Source organism: Chrysochloris asiatica, unplaced genomic scaffold (genome assembly GCF_000296735.1).
Source record: "Chrysochloris asiatica unplaced genomic scaffold, ChrAsi1.0 scaffold00158, whole genome shotgun sequence".
Classification (NCBI taxonomy): Eukaryota; Metazoa; Chordata; class Mammalia; order Afrosoricida; family Chrysochloridae; genus Chrysochloris; species Chrysochloris asiatica.
The window spans coordinates 6,135,641-6,161,863 of record NW_006408676.1 but is presented as its reverse complement, the minus strand read 5'-3'; the positions used below and the strand labels follow the sequence as shown (position 1 = coordinate 6,161,863).

At 38.5% G+C, this 26,223-nt stretch overlaps 1 protein-coding gene across 1 annotated transcript in view; it reads left to right on the top strand.

Annotated features, from left to right (window-relative positions):
• NCAPD3 (non-SMC condensin II complex, subunit D3) overlaps positions 1 to 26,223 on the top strand; it is a 152,144-nt gene that overhangs the window by 55,029 nt on the left and 70,892 nt on the right. Inside the window, exons 14-16 of the mRNA XM_006871006.1 lie at positions 10,133 to 10,209; positions 10,769 to 10,903; positions 11,867 to 12,087. Coding sequence (XP_006871068.1) covers positions 10,133 to 10,209; positions 10,769 to 10,903; positions 11,867 to 12,087 — 433 coding nt within the window. The remainder of the gene's footprint in view (positions 1 to 10,132; positions 10,210 to 10,768; positions 10,904 to 11,866; positions 12,088 to 26,223) is intronic.

Sequence of the window (26,223 nt, the reverse complement as noted above, 5' to 3'; positions counted from 1 at the left end):
GCTCATTTGCCTCAGTCACTTAATCTCGTTTCTGGACATGTGCAGATATGGTCATCTGCTTCTGTTTTTTGGGCATCTTCAGGCGTTATCTGTGGCCTTAACACTTAGATGGGTGTGTATTTTGGTATTTTTTATGCTTTCTGAATGCCTCCAGGTAGATGTGATCAGGAAATGGGCTTCCCTTTTCAGACTTCTTCCTGAGAAGTTTCAGGATACCACTGTTGATCGTTTTGACGTAACTTAGGATTTAATTTTCGGCTTATTTCCTCTTTTGTCTGCTTGTCCCACTCCCCAATCCCTGTACAGGCCTTTTTTCTAGTTGGAAGCAGTTCAGGGCTGGCTGTGGCCATTTGGTTTTAATTGGAAACTGTCTCTTTAAATTTCGAGGAGATCTGTGCACATGCGTAGTAGAACCCTCTGAGGGTGGGGCTGGCGTGCCCACTAGCTCAGGCACCCCTATAGTCACCCGAATGAAGTTGTGCAGACAGCAAGGGACCAATGAACAGATACCAAAAGAAAAGAATGTCCACACCTTTATCTCTGTTGTTCTGCCAGGTGTCTGTGGCCGCTCCACGTGGTCTCACCCAAGATGGCGGCTCCTGGAGCAGCCCAGCGTCCCGGACTAGAAAGCAGTAGATTTCTTGCTTCTGCCACAAATTCCCTCAGCTGTGAGCCTTCCAGCCTTCTAAGTATTCCTTTATATGTGGTTTGGAGTTCTGGGACTATCCTCTGAGCCTGCTTGGTCGGGTATTCTGTGTTGTTGCTGGCGGAGCTCTTTGCTACACGTCTACCCGATCCGCCATCTTGTTTGTTCTTGTTCATGAGCTTTTAATTAAGATCCCAGACACCACTCAACGAAGTAGGATGTAGAATATTGCCCTTGTGGGCTGTGTTATGCCAGTTGACCACGGTATCCCCTAAGACTAATGGTCTTGAGCTCCTAGGCCCAGCTACGCATTGCTTTAAGGTGTTTGGTAATATCTAAGAAGTTTTCATTATTTTACCCGATATATTGTCACGGACCAGCCACGACACACTTATTGGGGGTTCCTTAGAGGGATGCATGGTGTCGGCGAAGAAATGAAGCTCACAAAATCAGCGTGTCTCGATGAATGGTGAGTCTTCTCCTCTCACATTTTATTTCTCCTCTTTTTTTTCCTTCTTTTTTCAGATTCTCAAACAGCTTTTATACTATTCTATACCATCAATCTATTAATCTTTCTTTTCAAAGTAGTGGTCTAAATCATACATATTAATCATTTCAATATAGAGCATCAAGAATATCAAAATCTTCCTTGTTTCCCCTTTACGTAGTTAGACAATATCTGATTTCTGTAAGCAAACCTTATTGTTCTAAAAATGTCACGTTAACCTTAAAACATAATTCTAAATCTTAACTCCTATTTCTACCTTCACCTATTATTTTCTATAGATTTATTAATCACAACATGTACCTAAACATCATTTGCTATGGTAACTGACAACACAGTTGTTTCTCGTGATTGATTAAACAAGAAAAACAAGAAGCATAAAGTTTTGTATTTAAGAAGAAATGGAACAACTTCCTTACACTAAAAAAACTTCTCTATAGAAAACATCTAGTTAAATTTCTGCTTATGATCTATTACTATTCCCTTAATCCTAAATTGCATTTTTAGCTAATTTTCTAGAGGTCTTAATGTCCCTGACTGAAACTACACAGAATGTTGAATGTAATCTTAAACCTGGACTTGGAAAAACTTTGGCTGGTTTTTCCTAGTGGTGAAACCTATTGTTAGTGTGAAAAGCATTTTTTAGGACTATGCATGATTGAATATGGTGTGAAGGTGCCTAAAAACAAGTTTCAAATCTCTAATATAATTCTTACTAAGATCCTACTGAAAACTTTTATTATAAAATCAAGAATATTAAAAATAAGCTGATTAAAACAAAGAGACAGAAATTGCAGAGTCTCCACATGAGATGCCTCCTGGGGCCTTGCCTTCCAAGGGGAGACCCTTTGTGGCCTTGTTTAACAATGAGCCCTTCATGCTTAGGGTCCTCCACTGCTCTGCCCCTTGGTGACATGGCCTCTGCCAAACTACAAAGCCAGCAAGGTCCCCGCATGAAATCTCCTGTTGAGGCTCTGCCAAATCAACGAGGCACCCATTGCTGCTCTGCAGTACAATGGGCTTTCTTTATGCATAGGGTCTCTCGCTGCTCTGTGTTGTTGCAATGTATTTGTGATCAGAGCCATCATGGTCCCTACCTGTAATATGATTGTTGAAGAGTTCTACTTAAAATTTCTATAATAAAATCAAGAAAAATAAAAAATGAACTATTCATAAAAGGAAAAGACAGAGACTGCAAGTCCCCCGCATGAGGCTCTCCCTAGAGCTTTGCCAACCAGGGAGACACTCGATTGTCGCTTTGCTAAAACAATGAGCTTTTCATGTGTAGGGTATCTTGCTGTTCTGTTCCTCCATGACCTGGCTTCTGATCTTGTTGCAATGTATTTCTTATCAGAGCCATCATGACCCCTGCCAATGTATGCTTCTCCACATTCGTAGCTGTGTTTGTGGGAAAAGTAAATAACTCATTTTCAGATACTCTCTTTAAATACTCATTTAAACACTCATATATTTGTAGCTATACTCCCATTCTTCCTCTCATACCTGTTTAGCCTATATCTCTGTCCATAGATTTAGTCACACAACACTGTTGTTGCAAGGTTATGTATATATCACTATTTAGCTCATGCATACCTCCTTGTGTCTTCACCTGTCTTCATTCTTCTGCCAACCTCCTTTTTGAATGTTGTCCTCCTCCTCCTTGTACATTGTTGTTGTTGTTAAGTGCCATCGAGTCGGGTCCGACCCATAGCGACCCTGTACAGGGTTTCCGAGGGTGTAAATCTTTACGGGAGTAGAAAGCCTCATCTTTCTCCCGCGGAGCGGCTGGTAGTTTCGAACTGCTGACCCTAAGGTTCGCAGCCCGATTCGTAACCACTTGTACATTACACTCCCCATTTTCTGAATTAACATGTGTCTGCCCTCTATTAAGTGATTTACTTTCTTTTCCCTCTGAACCCTGTTAACATCAAATAATATTTTAGTGAAAACCTGTTCTTGAGTTCCTATAATAGTGATTTCATACAATGGTTGCCCTTTTGTGATTGACTAATTTCATTCAGCATAATGTCCTCTGGTGGTGGAGTCCGGTCCCACTTAGAGCAACCCTGTACAGGGTTTCCAAGGCTGTAAATCTTTATAGGAGCAGAAAGCCTCATCTTTCTCCCATGGAACAGCTGGTAGTTTCGAACTGCTGTCCTTGTGGTTCTCAGCCCGATTCGTAACTACTACACTATCAGAGCTCCTTATAATGTCATGTAGGTTCACCCATATATTTGGTGTTTTGCAGATTCATCATTCTTCAACATGACATAGTATTCCATTGTGTATGTATATACCAAAGTTTGTTTATCCATTCTTCCATTGATTATCATTTAGTTTGTCTCCATCTTTTTGGTATTGTAAATAGTGCTGTGATGCATATTGGTATGCATATACCAACTTTTGTCCTGTCTCTTTATTTCTTGTGGATGTATACCAAGCAGAGGGATTGCTGGGTTAATCCAACAATTTACAACTTTTGAGGAAGTGCTATACTGTTTTCCACAATGGTTGAACCATTTTGAAGTCCCACCAGCAGTGTAGGAAGGTCCAGGTCTCTTCTTAATCATGGTAGCATTTGTTGTTTTCTGTTTTAATGAACTCTGCTATTAATTCTGGTGTGAAAATATATCTTGTTTTGATTTGCATCTCTCTAATGGAGGCCTGGTGTGGCACTGTGGGTTTTTGCGTCAGACTGCAAAGCCGTTTGAACTGCAAGGTCGGCGGTTCAGGCTCACCAGATGCTCCTCGGAAACCCTATACAGGGTCACTATGGGTCAGAATTGACTCGACGGCAGTTAACAACTACAACAACAGCAACAATAACAAATGGCTAATTGTTTTGAACATTTCTTAATGTTTGTTGCCTGAATGAAGTGTCCATTCATGTTTTGTGCACGTTTTTTATTGGGTTGTTTGCCTTTTTCTTGTAACGGTGTTGTAGTTTTCTACCAATTTTGAGATTAATCCTTTGTATAATATGTCGCTGAAAAAAAAAGTTTCCCAGTCTGTTGGCTCCGTTTTTGCTCTTTCAGTGAAATCTTTTGATGCATTTAATGCACATAGTGTCTGAATTTTAGGAGGCCCCACAGTCACCTATTTTGTCATATACTTGGTACTTCTAGTTTTTATATTTATTTCTAAGTATAGTATTTATTTTTATTATTTTATATGGAATTGTTTTCTTGATTTTAGTTTTGAATTGGTCGTTGTAAACTGTGGTACCTTGAATTTACTTGATAGAGCTTTTCTGCCCAGTGCCTTCTTAATTCCCACCAGATGATTGCATTGGACAATGTAGATAAGGTATATAAAACTCTAAGGCTGGGATGAGTTAGATTTGCCATCCGGCAGTGGCAGTGGCAGAGGTGGTAAGGTGACATGGAGCTGTAGCTGTGGGCATCTAGACTCATGGACTGAGTACAAGTTGTGTGACTAGAGGCAGGAGGCTGATTTGCAGAATGTGTCCTTTGGCCATTTAAAGGAGCTTGTTAGCATCATGGAGCATGGCAGAGGCCGTGGGGCCACATGGCTGAGAGGCTGAAGACTAGAGTGAAACGTACCTGCCAGTATGTCACACAAGAGGCGTTCCTGACTGGAGAAGTGTTGCATAGTAAGTTTTTCTGATCCTAAATTGTACCCTGTTGCTTTCCCGAATAGACCCCAGAGTTCCGAGTATTGCTATGAGTTCAGTGTGGCCATGGCAATGGATTGTCAGACCCAGATGTGAAGCAGAGAGTGCTGTCGCAAGGATGGTTGGAGTCAAAATGAAAAAGGTTGTAGGGTGGAGGCATGCTTCTTTTTTTTTTTGAGTTTCAAGCAAGCTGTTTGACTTGGAGTCATCAAGGGAAGAAAAGTCTGTTGCCCATTAGAGAAAACTTCCTTCTAGGACTGAAAGTTAAAGGGAACTGGTAAGCAGTTTGCTGATGAACAGTCTGGTATGTTTGCTATTAACCAACTGGGTCTACTTGTTGAGTAGAAGTGGAGGAAACACAGCAATAAAGAGAGGGGCTGAGTTAGGGCATGTTCTATTGGCACCCACTGATGTGGTCCACAGTGACTAGTGGTGAGAGAGAAGAGGATTGGCTGGCCAGTCTGAAGTTTAGGGAGTTGTGTGAACTCCTGAGCCCCTGGGGGCTAGGATTGTGACAAAATGAAAGAACCACCTGATCTGAAGTGTAGGGAAGTGGGTGTGAACTCCCAAACTTGCAATATGGTACCCATTTGACCTAGCTTGGTTGGATGTCTAGGGCTGAGTTGACCAGACCCCGACCAGATGAAGATAAAGACATTTGATACGTTGTTGTTGTTGTTGTGATTAAGTACCTTCGAGTCCGTTCTGGACCATAGCAACCCTGTACAGGGTTTCTGAGGCTGTAAATCTTTATACGAGCAGAAAGCCTCATCTTCCTCCCCTGGAGTGGCTGGTAATTTCGAACTGCTGACCTTAAGGTTTGCAGCCCGATTCGTAACCGCTATGCTACCAGAGCTTCTTGAGCAAGTATAAATTGCTACAATTTGATAAATTGGACTTTTGCTTATGCATGCAGTTGCTCAAAATGGAAGATTCTTAAGATCAAGAAACATGCTTTTCTCCTCAGAATACTGGGTTGATAGGGATGGGCAGTGTAGAAATTTGCTATAAAAAATGGGATATAAACACAAAAATGGGATATACTTAAAAGGTATCATAGGTGTGCATAGTTTCAGAATGAGGGGGGACAAGGGAGAATTTCCAATGAGTAGTTTTCCTCTATTCTAGATGTATCTGGTGAAAGAGGGTGGGGGAAGCTGCTGATAGAATTTTATAATTCAATTGTGAGTAACAGTAGGATTCATTGTGATTTTCAAAATTGTAACTGTCTTTGTTATTCAATATCTAACTTTCTTAAGTCCTCTTTGATTTCAGCAAGGTTGTATCATCTGCCTGTCATAGATGCTTTTTAGTCTTCTTCCTATCTTTTTTTTCTTATTTTTTAAATGTCATATTGGAAAAATCTTAAGGGAGAGTGTTCTTTGTGATGTAGAAAGACGAACAGCCATATTAACAGTGGTTACCAAACTAAAATCTTGCTCAAATACATTTCAAAATATAAAATAATACAAATGTTATTTTCATCGTGGGTATAGGTACATATTTGTGTATACATAAAGATTGGTAAACATGCTTAAGTGTTTGTCACCCAAATCTCAAATCTCTCATGTCTTGCCTTGAGGTCAGATATCACATCTTTTTTACATTTTATTAACTTGTCTTTCCTTATCCCATCCTGAAATTTGGTCTGAAGAATCACAATGTGTTGCCTTTCCATCTTTCATGAGCTAATCATTCAGATTGCAAAATGCCTTACACATTATTCAGTAATTGTCTCCTGTTGTTATTATTATGCTACAATTCAGTGAAGAACTGACAAAGAGAACATTGTCTTTCCAAATTATATACATCATTTTAATGGTAATATCAGAATTAAGATGCCATGCCCTTCTCCAAACGGGTGAGAAAATCCTTAGCCTGGCTGAAGGAATTTTTCAGTGTCTCTTCTCTCATTCAGCCTTATTTGTCTGATAGTTATTTTGTATCAGTTGGAAATTCAAGTCCACCCAGAGATGACTTGGAAGAAAAGCCTGACAAACTACTTTTGAAAAACTTTCTTCTATCTTGATGTCACATTATTTATATAATCCAGTTTGTCGGATTATTTTCTCATCATACAGATTTAAGTATGGTAAAAGGTTATAACCCTGATGCACATCATCTTTGCTGCTTTTAAATCATTCAGTGTCGCCTTGTTTTGTTGTAATGGTTCCTCATAAGCTCAATTAAGTGTTCTAGTATACCCATTCCTTGCAATGTTATTTATAGTTTGTCATGGTCCACATAGTTGAAAGCCTTTGCATAGTCAATAAAGCACAAGTAAACGTCTTTCTGGTATTCTCTCCTTTTAGCTAATTTCAGTCATACTCCAAAATATAACTGAGTAAGAGTTCCCTATTCAAAGTAGAGTTGACAATAATGACTTGGATTCAGCAATGCTTTCATGACCTTTATTTCTTAATGGAGTACAACTCAAAATGAGAATAAACAGCTGCAAACACCCATTACTAATAACATGGAATTATGAACTATCAATCTAGGAAAATGGGAAGTTGTCAAATATGAAATGGAATGTATAAAGATTGATATCCTAAGTATTTGTGAGTGGTTCAAACCCACTAGCTGCTCCTTGAAAACACCATCCAGGCCCCTTTCTAAGACTAAGACTCAGTGGGAATGCTCGAGCATACATGTGCTCTGATTGGTGACCACGTTCGTCACCAATAAGGGGAAGTGATTGAAAAACAGCAATGAAGCTGCGAACTAAACCCTACAACATTCAATAGACTCCTGTGTACCCGGCTGGAGACCTGGTTGGCCAGCAGTGTGGCAAGACCTGGGGACTCTTGGACCCAGAGTCAGTGACATAGCCACAGAGGACTAGAGTGGAGAGTGAAGCGTCCAGCTGATAAGAAGAGAGGGCATATGCGTAAGAACACCCACACTTGCAGATAATACCCACTTGACCTGGCTTCCATGACTGGATGATCAGAGCTCAACTAGAAGAAGAAAGAAGAGGAAAAAAGAGGAATCTGATACAATTTTATGAACCTGCCCTAACACCCATGGATGCAGTAGCTCAAAAGAGGGAACAAATCTTTACAGCAAGGATCATTCCCACCCCCTCAATACACAGAGTAGTAGACAGGGATGGGCAGTTTGGACATTGGCTACCCAAAATGGGGGTGCTACAAAGGCAAGAAGTGACTGGCTTACAAGCTTTCAAGAGGGAGCCTAGATCCAGAGGATGTTGAGGAAGGTAGAATCTCCACTGAATAGTGTCCAGTCTGTCTGGGCAGGGCTGATAAAAGGAGATGGGGATAGGTCCCTTGTGATACAATAGTGAATAATAGTTATCAGGACTGACTGTGAGGGTTGGAAATGTAAAGGGAGATGTTTTGTAGCAAATGGAGGGGAGTGATTGACTTTGCAGTCTAGGAGCAGAGGTTCCTGGGACCATCAAGGGAGAAGAGCGGCTAGCAGGACCCTACCCAGAGAAGCAGTGATGCCAGTGATGGAGGCAGAGACGATGACGTGGAGAGATGGAGTGGCTAGGGACCTTAAACCCACAGAGGGAGATGGGCTGTGTGCTGATGAAAGGAGATGGGGATAGGTCTCTTGTGTTATAATAGTGAATAATTGTTATCAGGACTGATTGTGAGGGTTGGAAATGTAAAGGTAGATGTTTTGTAGCAAGGGAGGGGAGTGATTAACTTTGCAGTCTAGGAGTGGAGGTCCCTGGGAGAAGAGTGGAGTGTGGGAACCTACCCTGAGACACAGTGATGCCAGAGATAGAGGCAGAGACTATGACATGGAGAGATGGGGCAGCTGGGGACTCTAGACCAGAGGGAGCGGGGCTGTGTGCTGACGACCGAGGGGGCAGCCTTGCAGGTTGGTTGATGATGCATGGAGGGGTTTGTAACCATGACAATAAAATGTTATACCATAGGATGATTGTAAAGCTGATGTTCTCCTATGTAGACTATCATATAATACATAATAAAATATTTTAAAACCAAACAAAACCATGCAGAGTCCTGTAAGTTGACAGCGACTCAATAGTAGTTAATAACAGTGAGCTGAAATGGAATGGTATTGACCGTTTTGAATCAGACTTTCATATGATATGGTTTATGATGTTAGGAACGAAAAATTCAAGAGGAATGGTATTTGTTGCATTCATTGTCAAAAATAAGTAAAATCTATCATAAAGCACATATACAGGGTCCCTTTGGGTCGGCACCAACTTGCTGGCACTTAGCAGCAATAACAAAATACATGTGCTGTCTGTGGTAGGATAATATCCATAAGCCAAGAGGGGAAACCATTTAACACCATTATTGAAATTTATGCACCAACCACAAAGCCAGTGATGATAAATTTGAATCAGCTTCTTCAGACTGTAATCAAGATGCATTGATAATTACTGGTAATTGGAATGCAGAAGTTGGAAACAAAGAGGCCGGATCAGTAGTTTGATAATACAGCCTTGGCGATAGAAATGATGCTGGAGAATGCATGATAGAATTTTGCACAGCCAGTGACATATTCATTATAGATAACTTTTTTTTAGACAATATTAAAGGCGACTATACACATGAACCTCACCAGATGGAATACACAAGAATCTGATTGACTGAATCTGTGGGAAAAGATAGTCAGGAATAGACTGTGGACCAGACCCATCAAGTGCTCATATGCAAGTTCATGCTAAAACTGAAGAAAATTAAAACCAAGTACATGAGAGTCAAAAAATGAACTTGAACATATCCCACCTGAACTTAGAGACCATCTCAAGGACAGATTTGATACTTTAGACACTAATGACCAAAGACCAGAAGAGCTGTGGGCAGACATTAAGAACATTGTATAGGAAGAAAGTAAAAGGTCATTGTAAAGACAGGAGTGAAAGAAAAGACAAAATCAATGTCAGAAGTAATCCTGTAATTTGTTCTTGAATATAGAGAAACTTAAGCAACTGAAAGAAATGTAGAAGCAAAACAGCTGAACAGAAAATTTCAGAGGGCTATTCAAGAGAAGACAAGGTAATAGCGTGAAATACGAAAATATCTGGAGTTAGAAAACCAAAAAAGGAAGAACACTAAGCATTTCTATGCTGAAAGAACTGAAGAAAAAAAAATTAGAGGTAGAAGCTGGGGTTTAAAATCAGGCTTTTAATCCTCCCAGTATACCCTTTTTATTACACTGGCCTGCTTTTGCATTATTGTTAATCAGTAGGTTTTCTTTGTTTTTGCATACAGTTTCATTCTCTGATTTCTTAGCATTTAAAACAGCTAATTAAGAAGACTTTTTAGTATTGTGTGGTGAAATGTAGTTAATGTGTAATTCTTTCTCATACCATAATGAATTTTTGGTGATGTTTCAGCACAAAGATGTGTCATGGCAATGCTGAGGAAGAGAATCAAGGATGAGAAGACCAATGTTAGGAAATCTGCACTCCAGGTGTGAATTTTTTCTATACTAACCCCCCCCCCCCCTTCTGTGCTATCTTCATAAGGATTAAAATCATGAAAGTGTAAAAGATGGTTTTGAAAAATGCTTAGGTTCTATACATTAATTAACCTGCTTTTCATTAAATTGATAGTTGACTCATATCCTTTATATCAGAATTATATAGATGAACTAAAGGATTGTCTGTTTTTAAGGTTTTTCTTGAGTGCTGCCTTTTTAATAATCACAGATTTATATCCTTAATTTATTTTTCTTAGAGAGATTCTTAAGACCTGGATGAGTCATGGACAAGCTTCAGTAGGGTTCATGAACCCCCCGAAATTATTTATAAAAATATTTGGTTACATAATGCATATCAAATTTGCTACAGAGAGAGGCCTTAGCTTTCATCAGGTTCCAAAAGATGGGATGTTGCAGGAGGGAGGAATGGATCCATGAACCCAAACTTAAAAACCACAAACTTAAAGGAAGTATCCCCTGGTTTACAGTTTGTAGTTTTGTATTGCTATTATACACAGTCATCACGTTATGCTGCATATATGCCTTCCAGGTACTAGTGAGCATTTTAAAGCACTGTGAAGTATCGGGCATGCAGGAAGACTTGTCAATTCTGCAGGATCAGTGTCGGGACCCTGCAGTGTCTGTCCGGAAGCAGGCCCTACAATCCCTTACTGAACTTCTTATGGTAAGAGGCAGGGAATTTTGTATCTTGTGCATGGTTATTTGGCATGAAACACAACTTAGTGTGATAATTACCTGTAATGAATGTTAATGCTGCTCATGGGAAAGTCTGCCAAGTCCACTGAAGAAAGCAGAAGGAAGAGGCATCATTTAATTTCACATTACAGCTTATATCATAGTAAATATAATTAATTAGTTACTAATGCTAGATAGGGTCTTGGTGTGGCACTGTAGGATAAGCACTGGACCACAAGGTCAGTTTGAACTACAAAATTGGCAGTTCAAACTCACCAGTCATTCCTTGAAAACTCTATACTGGGATGCTGTGGTCTGGGACCAACTCTATGGCATTTAAAAACAATGCTGGAGATTACTAATGGTTAGCCTTTACTTGACTTCAACTGAAATCTCGCATAGAAAAATAAATTTTTAAATTAATTTGGTTAAGCCTAGATAAATTTTTGTCTATTAACACGTATATTGATGATATTGCCAAATGAGCAGATATACTAACATTATGTCTAATTTAGTTATAATATATTAGCATTTAATGAATTTCTAAAGTATATTCATAATAGAAGGCAGAGTAAGCATTGTACCTTTTTTCTTGTCAGCATCTATTCAGTTGTTCCTTGGGCTAAATAATTATTTGCTTTTATCTTGCATTAATAAAAAAAAAAGTATATGCACTCAAGTAATAAAATTATGACTTGAATTGCATGTGCTTAGAATTTCATCACATTGATTTATAATAACGGGTGGTTGAACATTGTTTTCACTGACATTTTGAATTCTGGGTAGTTCTTTTTGTGTTTTTTTTTCCACTTCATGTTTAATTTGCAGTTTCATGTATGATTACTTTTAATATGTCTCTGAAAACATCAGTCACAATTTCAGTGGTTTATGTATATAGACTTTTTTTTTAATAGCATCGGACTTTATGATTTCATAATTTTCATTTCCTAAGGCCCAACCTAGATGTGTCCAGATACAAAAAGCTTGGCTGACAGGAATCATCCCTGTTGTGATGGACTGTGAGAGCACAGTGCAAGAGAAGGCCCTGGAATGCCTCGACCAGCTCCTGCTGCAGAACATTAAGCATTATAATAAATTTCATAGTGGAGATGACGGCCAGGTGCTAGCTTGGTCACTTCTTCCTCTCCTTACTACAGAAAGCCAGGAACTGAGGTATGTCCATTGTGTGACTTCTTTCCTTTACAGAAGGCCTTAAGTGTTCTTATTAACAAATTGACTTAAAAAAAAAAACCCAACTTTATGAAATATATATGTGAAGTCTCAATTTTTTTTCCTTGACTTTCTACTTAACAGTTCATAGTATTTTAATGGTGACGACTGTATTTTTGTGGAATCTGATTACTTTCTTTGATTTTTATTTTTTTCTCATTGCTCTTCAGTTTCATGTTGTTGTTAAGTGCCGTGGAGTTGGTTCCAACTCATAGCGACCTTGTACAGGGTTTCCGAGGCTGTAAATTTTTACGGGATCAGATAGCCTCATCTTTCTCCCATAGAACTGGTAGTTTTGAACTGCTGACCCTGAGGTTAGCCCGATTTGTAGCCACTACACTACCAGAGCTCCTTCTTCAGTTTTATACTTACATCGTAATAAATGTTGTTTAGTGCTGGCAAGTCATTTCCAACTCTTAGTTCCCCTATATAGGGATTCTGAGGAGGGCTGGTGAGTTTGTGGTTATCATACACAAGTGTTTATCATACAGCGCCACACCTGCTGTCTGTCTTAATAAACAGGTAGTAGAAAACATTGATGGATATGGTACTTTAATACTAGCTTCCCTCAGTGCTTGATTTTGTGTATTGTTTTGTCGGTTTTGACACATAGCAGCCCTGTGAAGGGTTTCCAGGGATATAAATCTTACAGAAGCAGAAAAGATTTACGTCTTTCTTCCTCGGAGTGGCTGGTGGATTTGAATTGCTGACCTTGTGGTTAGCAACCCAGCGTGAACCCACCACACCACCAGGGTTCCTTCCACAATGCTAGTTTCTGTAAAATATGACTTCCTAGTTCCTGTAAGCTAAACTTTTCTTGAACCTTTTATTGAATTGGTTGGCTTAATAACATTGCAGTGTTTTGTTGTTGTTGTTTTTTACCCACTTGTTAGCATTTATTATTTATACACTGTGTATAGTAATCATCGTAGCTGTAAGCTTGGAGAACCTATAATGATATGTTTCATCTGTACTGCAGCTGTCTTTCAGTATGTTTATGTATGTGCTGCCTTGGGTGCTTTTTATAACTGTATAATAAACAACATTTATATTTGTATACATATAGGTGTGGAGGAATTGTACAGTAGAAAAGGCAATAGATTTAGCTTCATACAATATTAATTTGCCTTTGCAAATCACCTCAAATCTCTGGGCCTACTTTTCTCATTGTTAAGATGAGCTAGTTGGATTACATGATCTCTTGAGGCCCCTTTTGGCATTAAAACTCTTATGTGTTTATGGTATTGGAGTGTAGAGGGGCCCTCGACCCTGCAATGGAGGTTCCTTGTCTTTTGCTGACCAAGAATGATTGTATTAGACAGTTTCATATGAGCAGAAGACTTAAGGATTTATTGAGAGGAAATGATCTGGCCAGAGGAGACAAGAAGAACTCTAGGCAATGCCAACACCAACCCCTGCCTTCCTGAGCCTTGGCTGGGGTCCTTAGGATACTTGGGCATGAAAGACTCATGTTTGTTTATGATTTCTCTGAGAAAGTTGTGGAGCTAGGATAATAAAGTGTTTGTGCAGTAAGATTTCAAAATGAAGTTCTGCCCAAGATGAAGTCAATGGTGAACACATATAGGGTTGCTAATAGGCCATATTAAGGGATGACACTCTGTCTCTGAACCATGATTCGAATCCCAGATTTGACCTAAGTCAAATCAGCCACCCTCCGTGGAAGGTCATGCTGAAGGGTCAGGGCTAAAGGCTACTACTGTGCATGCTCCAAGGAATGGTTTTTGCTGGTCACTCCTGAAAGACATCTTCATCCTAGGATGTGACTGCCCAGCTGTGCACACTAGGCACTCCCCTACACATCTTCACAATGAGTCAAGTGGAGGGACAAGGCCCTCAACATGCTCCAAAGGTTTAGTTATAACAGTTAAGTCAGTAAGTAGCCCACGTTTAATCCTGACTTTTGAACTCCTTTTTCTCCAAGTCTCATTTATTCATTAAATATTTTCTGAGTACCAGCTGTGTGATTGATTGAAAGGTGTTTTTAAGAGAATTAAAACTTGATTTGAGAGAATAAAACATACACAGAGGAGTAAGTCACTTACATTTGGAATGATCAGGAAAATTCATGAAGGAGCTGCAATTTGAGTTGGACTGTGAATAATAGTGAAAATATTGATAGCACTGTAATAGACTATGACAGATAGGAAAATGACATCAGTAGAAGAGTAAGGTATTTCCATGTTGTGTCATTGTACAGGTGTTCCCAGTTGTTACATAGGCTTTTACCAGTTTGCACTCAACTACAAAGTCTGTTTGAACCACAAGGTTGGTGGTTCAAGCTCAACAGCTGCTCCTTGGAAACCCTACACAGAATCGCCATGGGTCAGAACCTACTCGATGGCACTTAACAACAATATACTGGCACTTTGTGCTTCATATGCCACTGAATACTTTTCTGAGATTTCTAGAAGATAAGGGTATTTGTGAACAATAGAACCGGTTAATCTTTTTCACTTTTGCTAAGGATACGTCATATGCACACTCAGCATATTAAGGCTTCAGGGTAATGAATGGTTGGAGCTTTCTTTCACACAATAGCAGGAGAGACTTACTGTAGCTCATGGGAAACTCTTGAGAAGTTCATTTTGTTTACAAGACATAATAAGCTCAATAAATATAAAAAAAAAATTTGTCCATGCAGTTCTCTCTCGGGTCAGATATAGAACATTACCAGGCTTAAGAAGTACCCTCACTTCCTCTTCTAATCTCTGTCTTCCGCAGAAGTAACTTTTACTATGATTTTTAACAACATATACTAATTTTACACAAGGTTATTGTGTATCACTGTGACTTGTTGATTTTCATTGCTCTGTGTGTGTGTATATACATATGTATGTATGTATACATATATGATAGTTTTTAGTAAATCACAATTCGTTTATCCATTCTTTTGTTGAATAATGGGTTTTAAATTTCTCACTATAGATATAATGTTTCTATGACTATTCCTATATGCATCTTTTAAAAAATAATATTTTACTGTGCTGTTGGTGAAATTTTATATAAAGTTAGGTTTCTGCTTCATAATTTCCACTCATTCAGTTGTATTTTTCACAGTGTGTCAACATAGTCTTTGGGTGATAATGTCAGATAGTCATCTAGTCTGAACTGATCGTCTAGTCTGGCCTTTTAAAAATAGTCAGACATTTCTACATTTTTTTTTCCATTCTACCTGGGACCGTCTATTGTGAACCCAGTCTGAGCAGTAAGTGTTGGTAGCTAGGCACCATCTGATCTTGCCTTCTCATTCTTTAGCTTCTGATAAGTAGTGACCAGTAGTTGTATGTTAGATGGCTAGTCACAGGACTCCAAATGCTATTTACTAGGATGCATTTTAAAGTATATTATGCCAATTGACTGAGTTATCCTCATACTATTAAATAAAGGCTAGACTAACTAGATCAATTGAGAGCAGACTGCCTGAGATTATCACCCAGAGATACTTTTTAAACTTTCCACAGGAGCTATATCCTGAGATCACCTTTTAGTGAAATAGTAGAATGGTGTCCGAAGTTCTCTTCCTTCAAAACCTAGAAAACCAATCTTGGGAGTTGTTTGGTTATGCTATGCATCCAACCCTATTGAGACGGAGGCTTCATACTCAGTTGTGCTCATTTAAAAATGTCATTAAACACATGCATTTCTTCCACATACCCTCTCCAATGCCTCTCTATGTTCTCTCACACCTTACAGCATTTTTAAGAGTAGACTCTGGCAGGGTTTACTTGATCACACAGCTAAAATAGGAGTGACTTAGTGAGAAGAACTAAAGAGATGAACCACTATATGGTTTCCTTTTCTTCCTTTTCTTGCTTTTAACAAAAGTTAATTCTAATGAGTACAACAGCGTTCCAGACAACACTTTATTCTAATAACTACAGGAGGAAAGCGCTATTAAAGCAAACAATCCATGTTTAAACAGGAGTGGAATCAAGGATCACTATCTCGGTCACAAAGAACACCTTATTTTTCTGCCAGTTTTTTAAAATTCTGCTTGTGACTAGGGGCCTGACCCTTCCCCATAACCGTAGCTTTTAACTCTTTGGGTTTCTGAGTAGAAGCCTTTTTTTTCTTGACAATATCTTTGGTCTGGTTCTTGGGTGTTTGAGAGGCTTCTTCCTGACCCCTTCATGGTCCAGGCTAGCTGCTGCCACTTCCCTACACCTGCTACTGAAAGCAGAACTCTAAATCCCAATTTTTAGTGCAGCACAGAACGGCTATGGGAATTTATGGTCTGTTCACTTTGGAGGAGACAAAGGGAGAGACTAAGTGCAATGAGTGCTATAGAGTCTCACCAAGCTTCAAGCCAAATGGGCTCTAAAACCTGTCATCCTCAGTGCCTTTGAGTTGCTTCTGACGCATAACAATCCTATGCACATACACAAAGGAACAGATCCTTGGGCCCCGTGGAAGTAGGAGATGCACAAATTTTTGATAATGTCATATAATCTTTTTATATTTTATTGAAAGCTAGAAAAATGATAAAGGTAATTTGAAGTTCTGAGTAAAGTTATTTTCTATAGCATATATTTGCATTTGGCTGGTGGCTAGGTTAAGGGGGCATTTACTACACCAAATCATTTTAATCCAGTCAAGACCAGAGAATATATGACACTGACCACAGTGATTGGGAGGGTACTTATCCTTCTAGGGTATATCATGTCTAGTCAGAGTTAGGGTATTGAGCAAGCCAGTCTTTTTGGCAGTCCCTTCAATTTGTGTCCTTTTAGTCTAAATCTGTTCAATATACTGGCTTTATAGCCATTTCTACCTGAATTCTATGGAAAAAATGACCCCAGTTTAATTTGGTTCGTATTTTCTGATCATCTTCCTGATTTCTAGCTGACTTAATGGCAATTCTCCTTGTGTTCCAGTACTACTTAATTTTTTTTTTTTTTTTACTTATTTTTGGTATTTATTTCAAAGCTCTTTAAAAAATTTTGTGTTTTTTTGTTTAAATAACAGGTCATCTTAAAATCTAAAATTGGGTGATAGATGAATCTACCAATGATGATTATAAATTAATAGGAGAAAATGAAAAGATTCAAAATGTATAAAGAGCTTAGTTATCTAGTGCTATTATGACAAACACCACAAGTGGATGGCTTTAATAACAAATTTATCCTTTCACAATTTAGAAGACTGAATTCCTATCATCAGCCCTAGGGGAAGACTTCATCTCTCTTTTGACTCTGCAAGAAGGTCCTTTCAGCACCTGTAGGCCTGGCTTTCCTTGGAGATCTCCTTGTGTTTTATCAGTCTTCCACTGGATCTAGGAGATTCTCAGTATGGGGACCTGTGTCTTTGTCCACAGAATGCACTCTGTTCCCAGCTCTTCTTTCTTGGTGGTAATAGGTCCCTTTCTTTCCTTGCTTCTCTCACCTTTTCCTTCTTGTAAGATAAAAGGTACTGCAGGACTCACCCCAGGGAGACTCCTCTTACATTGGATTAAGGTTCTGATGAGATTAAGAGTGTTACACTCCATTTGTAAACCTTTTTAAAGTTTGTAAGCCAGGTCCCTCTTTAAAGCTTGTAAGCCAGGTCCCTTTTTTTCCTTGCTTCTCTCACCTTCTCCTTCTTGTAAGATAAAAGGTACCCATTTTTGGTAGCCAATGTCCAAGTTGCCCATCCCTGTTACTCTGTGTATGGAGGGGGTGGGAATGATCCTCGCTATAAAGATTTGTTCCCTCTTTTGAGCTACTGCATCAATAGGTGTAGGTCACGTTCATCAAATTGTATCAGATTACTCTTTTTTTTTTTTCTTTCCCTCTTCTATCTTCTTCTGGTTGAGCTCTGATCATCCAGTCATTGAAGCCATGTCAAGTGGGTATTATCTGCATGTATGGGTGTTCTTGTGCATATGCCCTCTCTTCTTATCAGCTGGATGCTTCACTCTCCACTTTAGTCCTCTGTGGCTATGTCACTGACTCTGGGCCCAGGAGTCCCCAGGTCTTGCCATACTGCTGGCCAACCAGGTCTCCACCTAGGGGTTTACAGGGGTCTCTTGAACGTGGTAGGACTTAGTTTGCAGCTTCATTGCTGTTTTTCCCTCACTTCCCCTTATCGGTGATGAACGTGGTCACTAGTCAGAGCGCATGTCTACTTGTATATTCCCCTTGAGTCTTAGTCTTGGAAGGGGGTTTGCCCTAAGGGGACCCGACCACTTGCCTTGATGTCCTAGGTGAGCAACTTGCTTGTTCTTGTAGTAGTCGGTTGGACTGCTGTTACTGTTTTGTATTTTTCCTGTAGGTCTTTCTTTCAAGAAGTATCTTCTGTTCTTCTAGCCGCTCCAGGCTGGTCTGCTTGTCCTTTCAAGTGGAAATTTCCCACCTCAGAAGATTCTGGATGCAATTCTGGATTCCACCTATGTTCTTATGTAATTCAGAGGCTCTGCAGGAAGCCTCCTAAACTGGGCAAGTTGTAGCCCCATTTTAGGTATTACAATCAATTAATAGACAGAGGACGGACTTACAGGCTTTCTTTGGTGATATTTCTGGCTATTATTTTCTCTCCCCCTCAAGTGTCTATTTTACAATGGTGTACAAAGGAAACCAAGATTCAAAAGACAGCCAAGCATCTTAACATTATTTCCCCCCTTTTATCCATCCAAACCATGCATCAATCCCCATATCCCAGAGCCCTGTTGTTCCAAGGTTGTGCATACATCATTATTTACCTCTGTCCCATTTAGCCAATGCAAACCTGCCTAACTGTTCTCCCATCTGCCTTGTTCTTCCATTCCCCTCCTTGTAAACCTTTAACAACATCTAATCACGTCTTGAAGGACCAATACAGAATTGTCATGTTACATCACATCATTTCAAAACTGCCAAGCTAGAGAATCATAGCCCAGCCAAGTTGACACATACTTTCGGGCGGAGCACAATTCAATCTATGACAAAGACCAATAGGAGAAAAAAATTCAAATACAAACAAGAATCTCAAGCAAAATGGTTAGTCAACCATTTTTAATGTCTCAGAAAAATCAAATTAACTTAGAATTTTATACCCAACTAAGTCATTTTACAATAAACATCAAAAAGATTGTAATGGAGTGGATTCCAATTTGTTACCCATCTGTTTCAGCGTAGGACTATGCTCTACAGGGTTTTGAGTAGCTAAGGTGTTTCAGAAATAGATTTAGCAGGCCATTCTTTTCAGACAACTATGTGGATTCAAACTGCAAAACTCTTGGGTAGTAACTGAGCGTCTTACCATTTGTATCATTTAAGGACTCCTTGTTATTAAATACACAAGTGAAATAGAAATTTTAAGAGTCCTGTGTTGCACTGTAGGATAAGCACTAGACTGCTAACCAAAGGTCAGCACCAGCTGCTTCTTGGAAATTTTATACAGGGTTGCTATGAGTCAGAACTCACTCAACGATGCCTAACAAGACAAAAAGTGGAGGATGTTTATCACCAATATCCCCTCACTTAATGACACTCTATAAAGGATAATAAGAAGATAGAAACTGAATTCTGGAGTGTGATATAAGAAGAAATGTTTGCTAAGAAATTTGTAGACATGTTGTTATTAGGTGCTATCAAGTTGGTACTGACTCATAAGGACCCTATAGAACATAGGGACACAGTAGAACAAAACACTGCTTGGGCTAACCTCACAATTATTGCTACACCTGAGCACATTGCTGCTGCTACTGTGTCAATCCATCTCTCCGGATGTCTCCCTCTTTTTCTCTGACCCTTCTCTTTACTAAACATGATATCCTCCTCCAGTGACTGGTCCCTCCTGACAACATGTTAGAAGTATAAGAGACAAAGTTTGGCCATCCTGGCTTCCAAGGAGCACTCTGGGTGTACTTCCTCCAACACAGATCTGTTTGTTCTTTTGGCAGTCCAAGGTATTAGCAATATTCTCCTCTAACACCATGACTGAAATGCATCAGTTCTTCTATAGTCTTCCTTATTCACTGTCCAACTTTGGCATGCATATGAGGTCATTGAAAAATACCATAGTTTGGGCCAAGCACACATTAGTCTTCAAACTGACATCTTTACTCTTAAGCACTTTAAAGAAGTCTTATGCAACAGATTTTCCTAATGCAATACATCCTTTGAATTCTTGACTGCTGCTTCCATGAGTGTTGGTGGTTGATCCTATCAAAATGAAGTCTTTCTGACAACTTCATTCTTTTCTTCATTTATATGGATGTTTTTTATTGGTGCAGTGGTGAGGAATTTTCCTTTCTTTACATTAAGATGCAACCCATTTGCCTTGTCACCCATTTCAATGCATGTCTACCCACTAGCATGTGAATTACTACCTCTTCCCCCTGTAACCATCATAGATTGTTTATTTTGTCAAGAAACCCTCCCCCCCTTTTTTTGGAAGGGGGGATGTACCTTAAAAAACTCATACGCAGAAATATACAATCATTTAAACAACGAAAAAGCACATTCTGGAAGCTCGTCTCCTGGCCTCTAGCATACAGCCTTTCTCTTTCCATCAGTCTAGAGTCCTCAGCTGCTCAGTCTCTCCATGCCATTACTTCTACCTCCATCTCTGGTGTTGCTGCTTTTCTTGTTAAGGTCCTATGTATTGCTTATGCTCCTCTCACTTGATGGTCCTAGTATACTCTGTTCCAGGAATGCAAGATTGACTACTCCCCATTTTTTGTTACACCACTTCTACCTGTTTTACAGTTGTGACCATCACAATTAGTTATAATAATTATTATTATTAAATCAAATGAATCTCTCCCCATCTCTTTCACCAGACCCATCTAGACAAGATGATAACTTCAGTGGGGATTCTACCTTACCCTGGGCACTCTGAAACTAAGCTCCCTCTTGAAAATTTTAAGCCAGCCACTTTGTGCCTAAATAGCCTCCTCTTCCCCATTTTAGGTAACCAATGTCTTAAGTTGCCCATCCCTTTCAACCCTATTTCCAGAGGGGATAGGTTTGATCCTTGATGTGAAGACTCCTTCCCTCTTGGCTTGTGTTTTGAGCTGCTTACTGTATCCATAAATATAGGTCCAGTTCATCAAATTGTAGCAATTTATACTTGCTTTCTTTATCAAATTTCTTTATTTTCCTCTAGTCAAGTTTTGAATATCAAGCCATCGAAGCTAGGTCAAATGGGTACTATCAGCAAGTTTGGGCATTCTTGTGTCTCTTCCCCCCATTTTATGTCAGCTGGATGCTTCACTCTCAGCTCTAGCCCTCTGTCGCTAGGTGCTTGTCCATGAGTCCAGGAGTCCCCAAGTCAAGTCTCCCCACACTTGGGACCAACTAACCCTTCCTCTTCTCTCTCTCATCTCAAGGTCGATGGGAGTCTGTGGAATGTAGTTGAACTCAGCTCATTTCTTCATTGCTGCCTTTCCCCCTCTTCCACTCACAAATACAGCATCATGGTCTCCAGCAAGCTTACATGTCAGTTTATGTGTTCTCTTTGAGTTTCAGTCTTGGAGGGGGACTTCTTTTTTTTTTTTTTAATGTTTTATTGTGAATTATGTGATAGTTTACATGGGAGAACGTTAGCTTTACATTCATCCTATCACATATCATTTCATTGCCATGGTTACAATCCCCTCCATGCATCATCAACCAGGGACCATCTTTTGATGCTTTCTTTATTATAAAGTATTTTGCCCTATGAATTCCTTCAGTACCGCAAATCAAGGTTTAGATTTTTACTTCAGTTCTCTCAGCTTGAGAAATGCTGAGCGTGTTCTTCCCTTTTGTTCTTCTAACTCCAGGTCTTTGCACATTTCGTTACAATATTTGACTTTATCTTTTTGAACTGACCTTTTAAATTTTCTGTTCAGCTCTTGGACCTCCTTCATCACTTTGTCCATATGCTTTAGCATCATCTCTACACTGGAGAACAAGTTTCAGTGTCTCTTCTGAAATCCATTTTGTTTTTTTCCTTCTTTCTTGTCTTCTTAATGACCTTTTGCTTTCTTCCTGTATGATGTTATTGATGTCATCCCACAATTCTTCTAGTCTTCAGTCTTTAGTGTTTAATACATGAAATATGTTCTTTAGATGATCTCTAAATTCAGGTGGGATATATTCAAGATTGTATTTTGGCTCTCATAGACTTGTTTTAATTTTCTTCAGCTTCAGTCTGAATTTGCATCTGAGCAATTGATATCTATGCTACAGTCGGTCCCTGGCCTTGTTTTGGCTGATGATGTGGAGCTTTTCCACTCTTTTCACAGATGTAGTCAATTTTATTTCTGTGTATTCCATCTGGTGAGATCCATGTGATAGTCGTCTTTTATGTTGTTTAAAATAGTATTTGCAATGAAGAAATCATTGGTCTTGGCAAAATTCTGTCATGAAATCTTTAGCATCGTTTATCACCGAGGCAATATTTTTCAACTATTGATCCTTTCGCTTTGTTTCCAACCTTTGAATTCCAATCACCAGTAATTATCCATACATCTTGATAGCATGTTTGATCAATTTCAGACTGAAGAAGTTGGTAGAATTCAATTTCATCATCACTGGCTTTAGTGCTTGGTGCATAAATTTGAATAATGGTTGTATTAACTGGTCTTCCTTGTAGGTATATGGATATTATCCTATCACAGATAGCACTGTACTTAATGACTAATCTTGATAAGTTCTTTTTGATGATGAATGCTATGCCTCCTCAATTTATCATTCTTGACATAGTAAACCATGTGATTGTTAGATTCAAAATGGACAATACCAGTCCATTTCAGCTCACTAATTCCATTTCTGTTTTACAGTTTCCAATTTTCCTATATTCTTATTTTGTACACGGATTTTTACAGCTGTGTCTCCTAATTTTGAGTTGTGCCCCATCAGCAATTGAAGATTCTGAGGATTTTACTCCATTTGCAATATCATAATCAAGTCTACTTTGAGGACAGCAGCTCTTCCCCAGTCGCATTTTGATTGCCTTCCAGCCTGAGGAGTTTATCTTCTGGCACTATATCTGAAAATATTCCAGTGCTCTTCATCATGTTTCAATATTCAGTAATCTGGTGCTGACAGTGTTCCACTGTTATTCATAAGACTAAATGTTCATAAACTACATAAGACTAAGTAGTCCATCTCTCCTTCTGGAAGCTCAGCTGAATCTTGTCCACCATGGGTGGCCTTACTGGGATTTAAAATACTTGCGGCATAGCTTCCTGCAACACACAAGCCATAACAGTATGACGAACTAACAGACTGGTGGTGGTAGACACCACTATGGTAGACACATAGAGACAGATGCATCTAAAATAATCATGGACACTAAAAAACAAGAATAATGGCAATAACTAATTGGGATAATGAAAAGTAAGGAGAAGTTAAAATATTAAAACCCATGAGATGAGCTGAAATGGCAAACAAAATAAGTGTCATAAGATCCTGGTATATTGAGGAAAAAGACTAGAGATGCTAGTTTACTGTAGACGTCACCCACATCAAGATCATAAGCAACATACAGTAACTTTACTTAACTTCTAAGTTAATGGAACGTAAGCATTGAAGAAAATTTAAGAGAAGTCTGAATAGTGGGGGTTGGTGGGGGTAAACTAGAAGGAAATATATAAAGCTTGGTAAATACAAAGCACAAAATAAGATTATACAAATTAAATATATCCATAATATTAACAAATTGGTGCTGCAGGTTAATGCGCTGGACTGCAAGGTTGGTTTGAACTGCAAAGTCAGCGATTCAAGCTCACCAGCCACTCCTCGGACACTCTATACAGTGTTGCAATGAGCCAGAACTGACTCAGTTGCACTTAACAGACCAGTTAATAGACAAAACTTAGGGATAAAAAAAATAAATTCTAAATAATCAAGGAAATCCAAGCTTGTTGATTCTGACTCGTAGTGAACCCATACATTACCCTGTAGAACTGCTCCAGTGTGATCATCATGTAAGCAGATAGCAGGAGCTTTTTCTGTGGCACTGCTAGGTAGATTTGGACGACAAACTCTTAGAATAGTAGTCAAGTGCAAACCACAGACCTTAAAGTCTAACTAAGAACCACATCTAAAATGATTGGTAATGCTGAAATTAAAGGGATGGCAAAAGAATACTAAGGAAATCATATAGAAAGACCATATTAATTTTAAGCAAAATAGAGTTTAAGAGGAAAAAGTATTTTAAAAGTTACTTAAAAAGATAAAAACTACTACGCCAGGAAGATACATGTGTTCCTAATGGACATGTATAAAACTCCTTGCCCAACAGAAGTACATATGTATAAACTTGTGTGAACTGCTTATAAAATTTGACCATGTGTTATAGTTTCTTAAAGCCAGTCTTAACAAACAATAGCGAATGTATATTTATCAGGTTATATTCTTTTAGCTTAATGTAATATTAGTTGAAAAGAACATTTGGAGAATCCAGAAATACTCTCAATAACTCGAGAGTCCTGGTGTGGCACTGTAGGATAAGCACTGGACTGCTAACTGAAAAGTTGGCACTTTAAACTCACTAGCCACTCCTTTGAAACCCTGTGCTGGGTTTGCTCTGACTCAGAATCGACTCAATGGCACTTAACAACTTCTTTAATAAACTCAAAGATAAAAGAAGAAATGAGTGAATTTGAAGATACTTAGAATTGTATAATAACAAGGCTTGTAGAATGCTTATGAAGGATATGCATATTTTTAAATGTTCATATTAGAAAGGAAAAGAATGAAAATAAATGAGCTAAATGTGTAATTTAAGAAGCTAGAGAAAGTGAGTAAACTTGATGAAAAGAAGTATTAGAATTAAGACCAGATGTTAATGAACTGAATAACAAGAAAAAGAAACTTTAGAAAGCCTAATGAAAAAGACAAAGTAATGTCAAGTTTTATCAAGAAAAAATAGAAGGCACATATACAAAATATTGACAATGAAATGGGTTGTACATGTACAAGCTTAATAAAGGTTTGTGACATTTTCAGAATAAGCTGATAGTTTATTATTTTAAAGAACACAGTTTTGTATAGGTATTTTCTTATTTCATGCTTTAAATTATGCCTCTCTAGAACGGACAAGACAAAAGGTTACATCTCGTTTTCAACATCATGCTCAGTTTATACAGATTACTGGCCACCTAATTCTTCAGTAAACACTTGCTTGAATAATTATTAGCACCATCATAAATAAAACACAAGGAACATACTAGGAAAACTGTAACATATGACAAAGGATGGCTTCCTTTATATAGTTATAGCTTTGAGAAATTGGTAAGGAAAATTGAACTTAATAGAAAATGGATAGACTACATCAACAAACAGAAAGATGACATAGAGCAGACAATAAACACAAAGAAGCTTCAAAAAGTTTGTGATAAAATTCCATTATCTTTTCAAATTTTCCATGAGCTTTTTGAAGCTCCCTCTTACAAAGAGAAAATGTGCTATTAAATTTTTCTACTTGTCAAAGAAATTGAAAATAAAACAACTCAACTTGTTAGATTATAATGTACAGTGTTACACAGAGAAAATAGATATTTTTACATCATCAGAGTGTAAATTTCTAAAAATTATCCTTCAAACAGATTTCAACAATGTATATTTTAAGGAAGACAAAAAAAAAAAAGTTCTTTAGACCAACATTTAAATAGTGAAATAGGACCAACATTTAAATTGTGAAATAGGATTTCAGGTTATATGTATGTACACAGGTTGGTTTACAGTGTTTTACAAATTGGATATAACTTAAAATATATAGGGAAAAAGTTTTTTATGTTTATTGCATGAGGACAATTCAGTACTGTGTTTCTGATAAAAATGAAATAGTAAAATTTTTATTAACAAGGGAATATGTCAACAGCATATTGCCAACTAAAACAATACTGAATGCTACAATCACGTATGGTTAGATATGTAAAAAGTGTGGTATTTTTGTATATGTATTTTAGGTATCTGAAAGGATAAATAGCAGTGTTTATTTCTTTTGAGTGTTGGTTAGGATCTATTTTCACTCTCTACTTACTATACTTATTTGAGGTGACTTATTTTAGATGAAAGGAGCTCTGGTAGCGTAGTGGTTACGAATCGGGCTGCGAACCTTAAGGTCAGCGGTTCGAAACTACCAGCCGCTCCGCGGGAGAAAGAT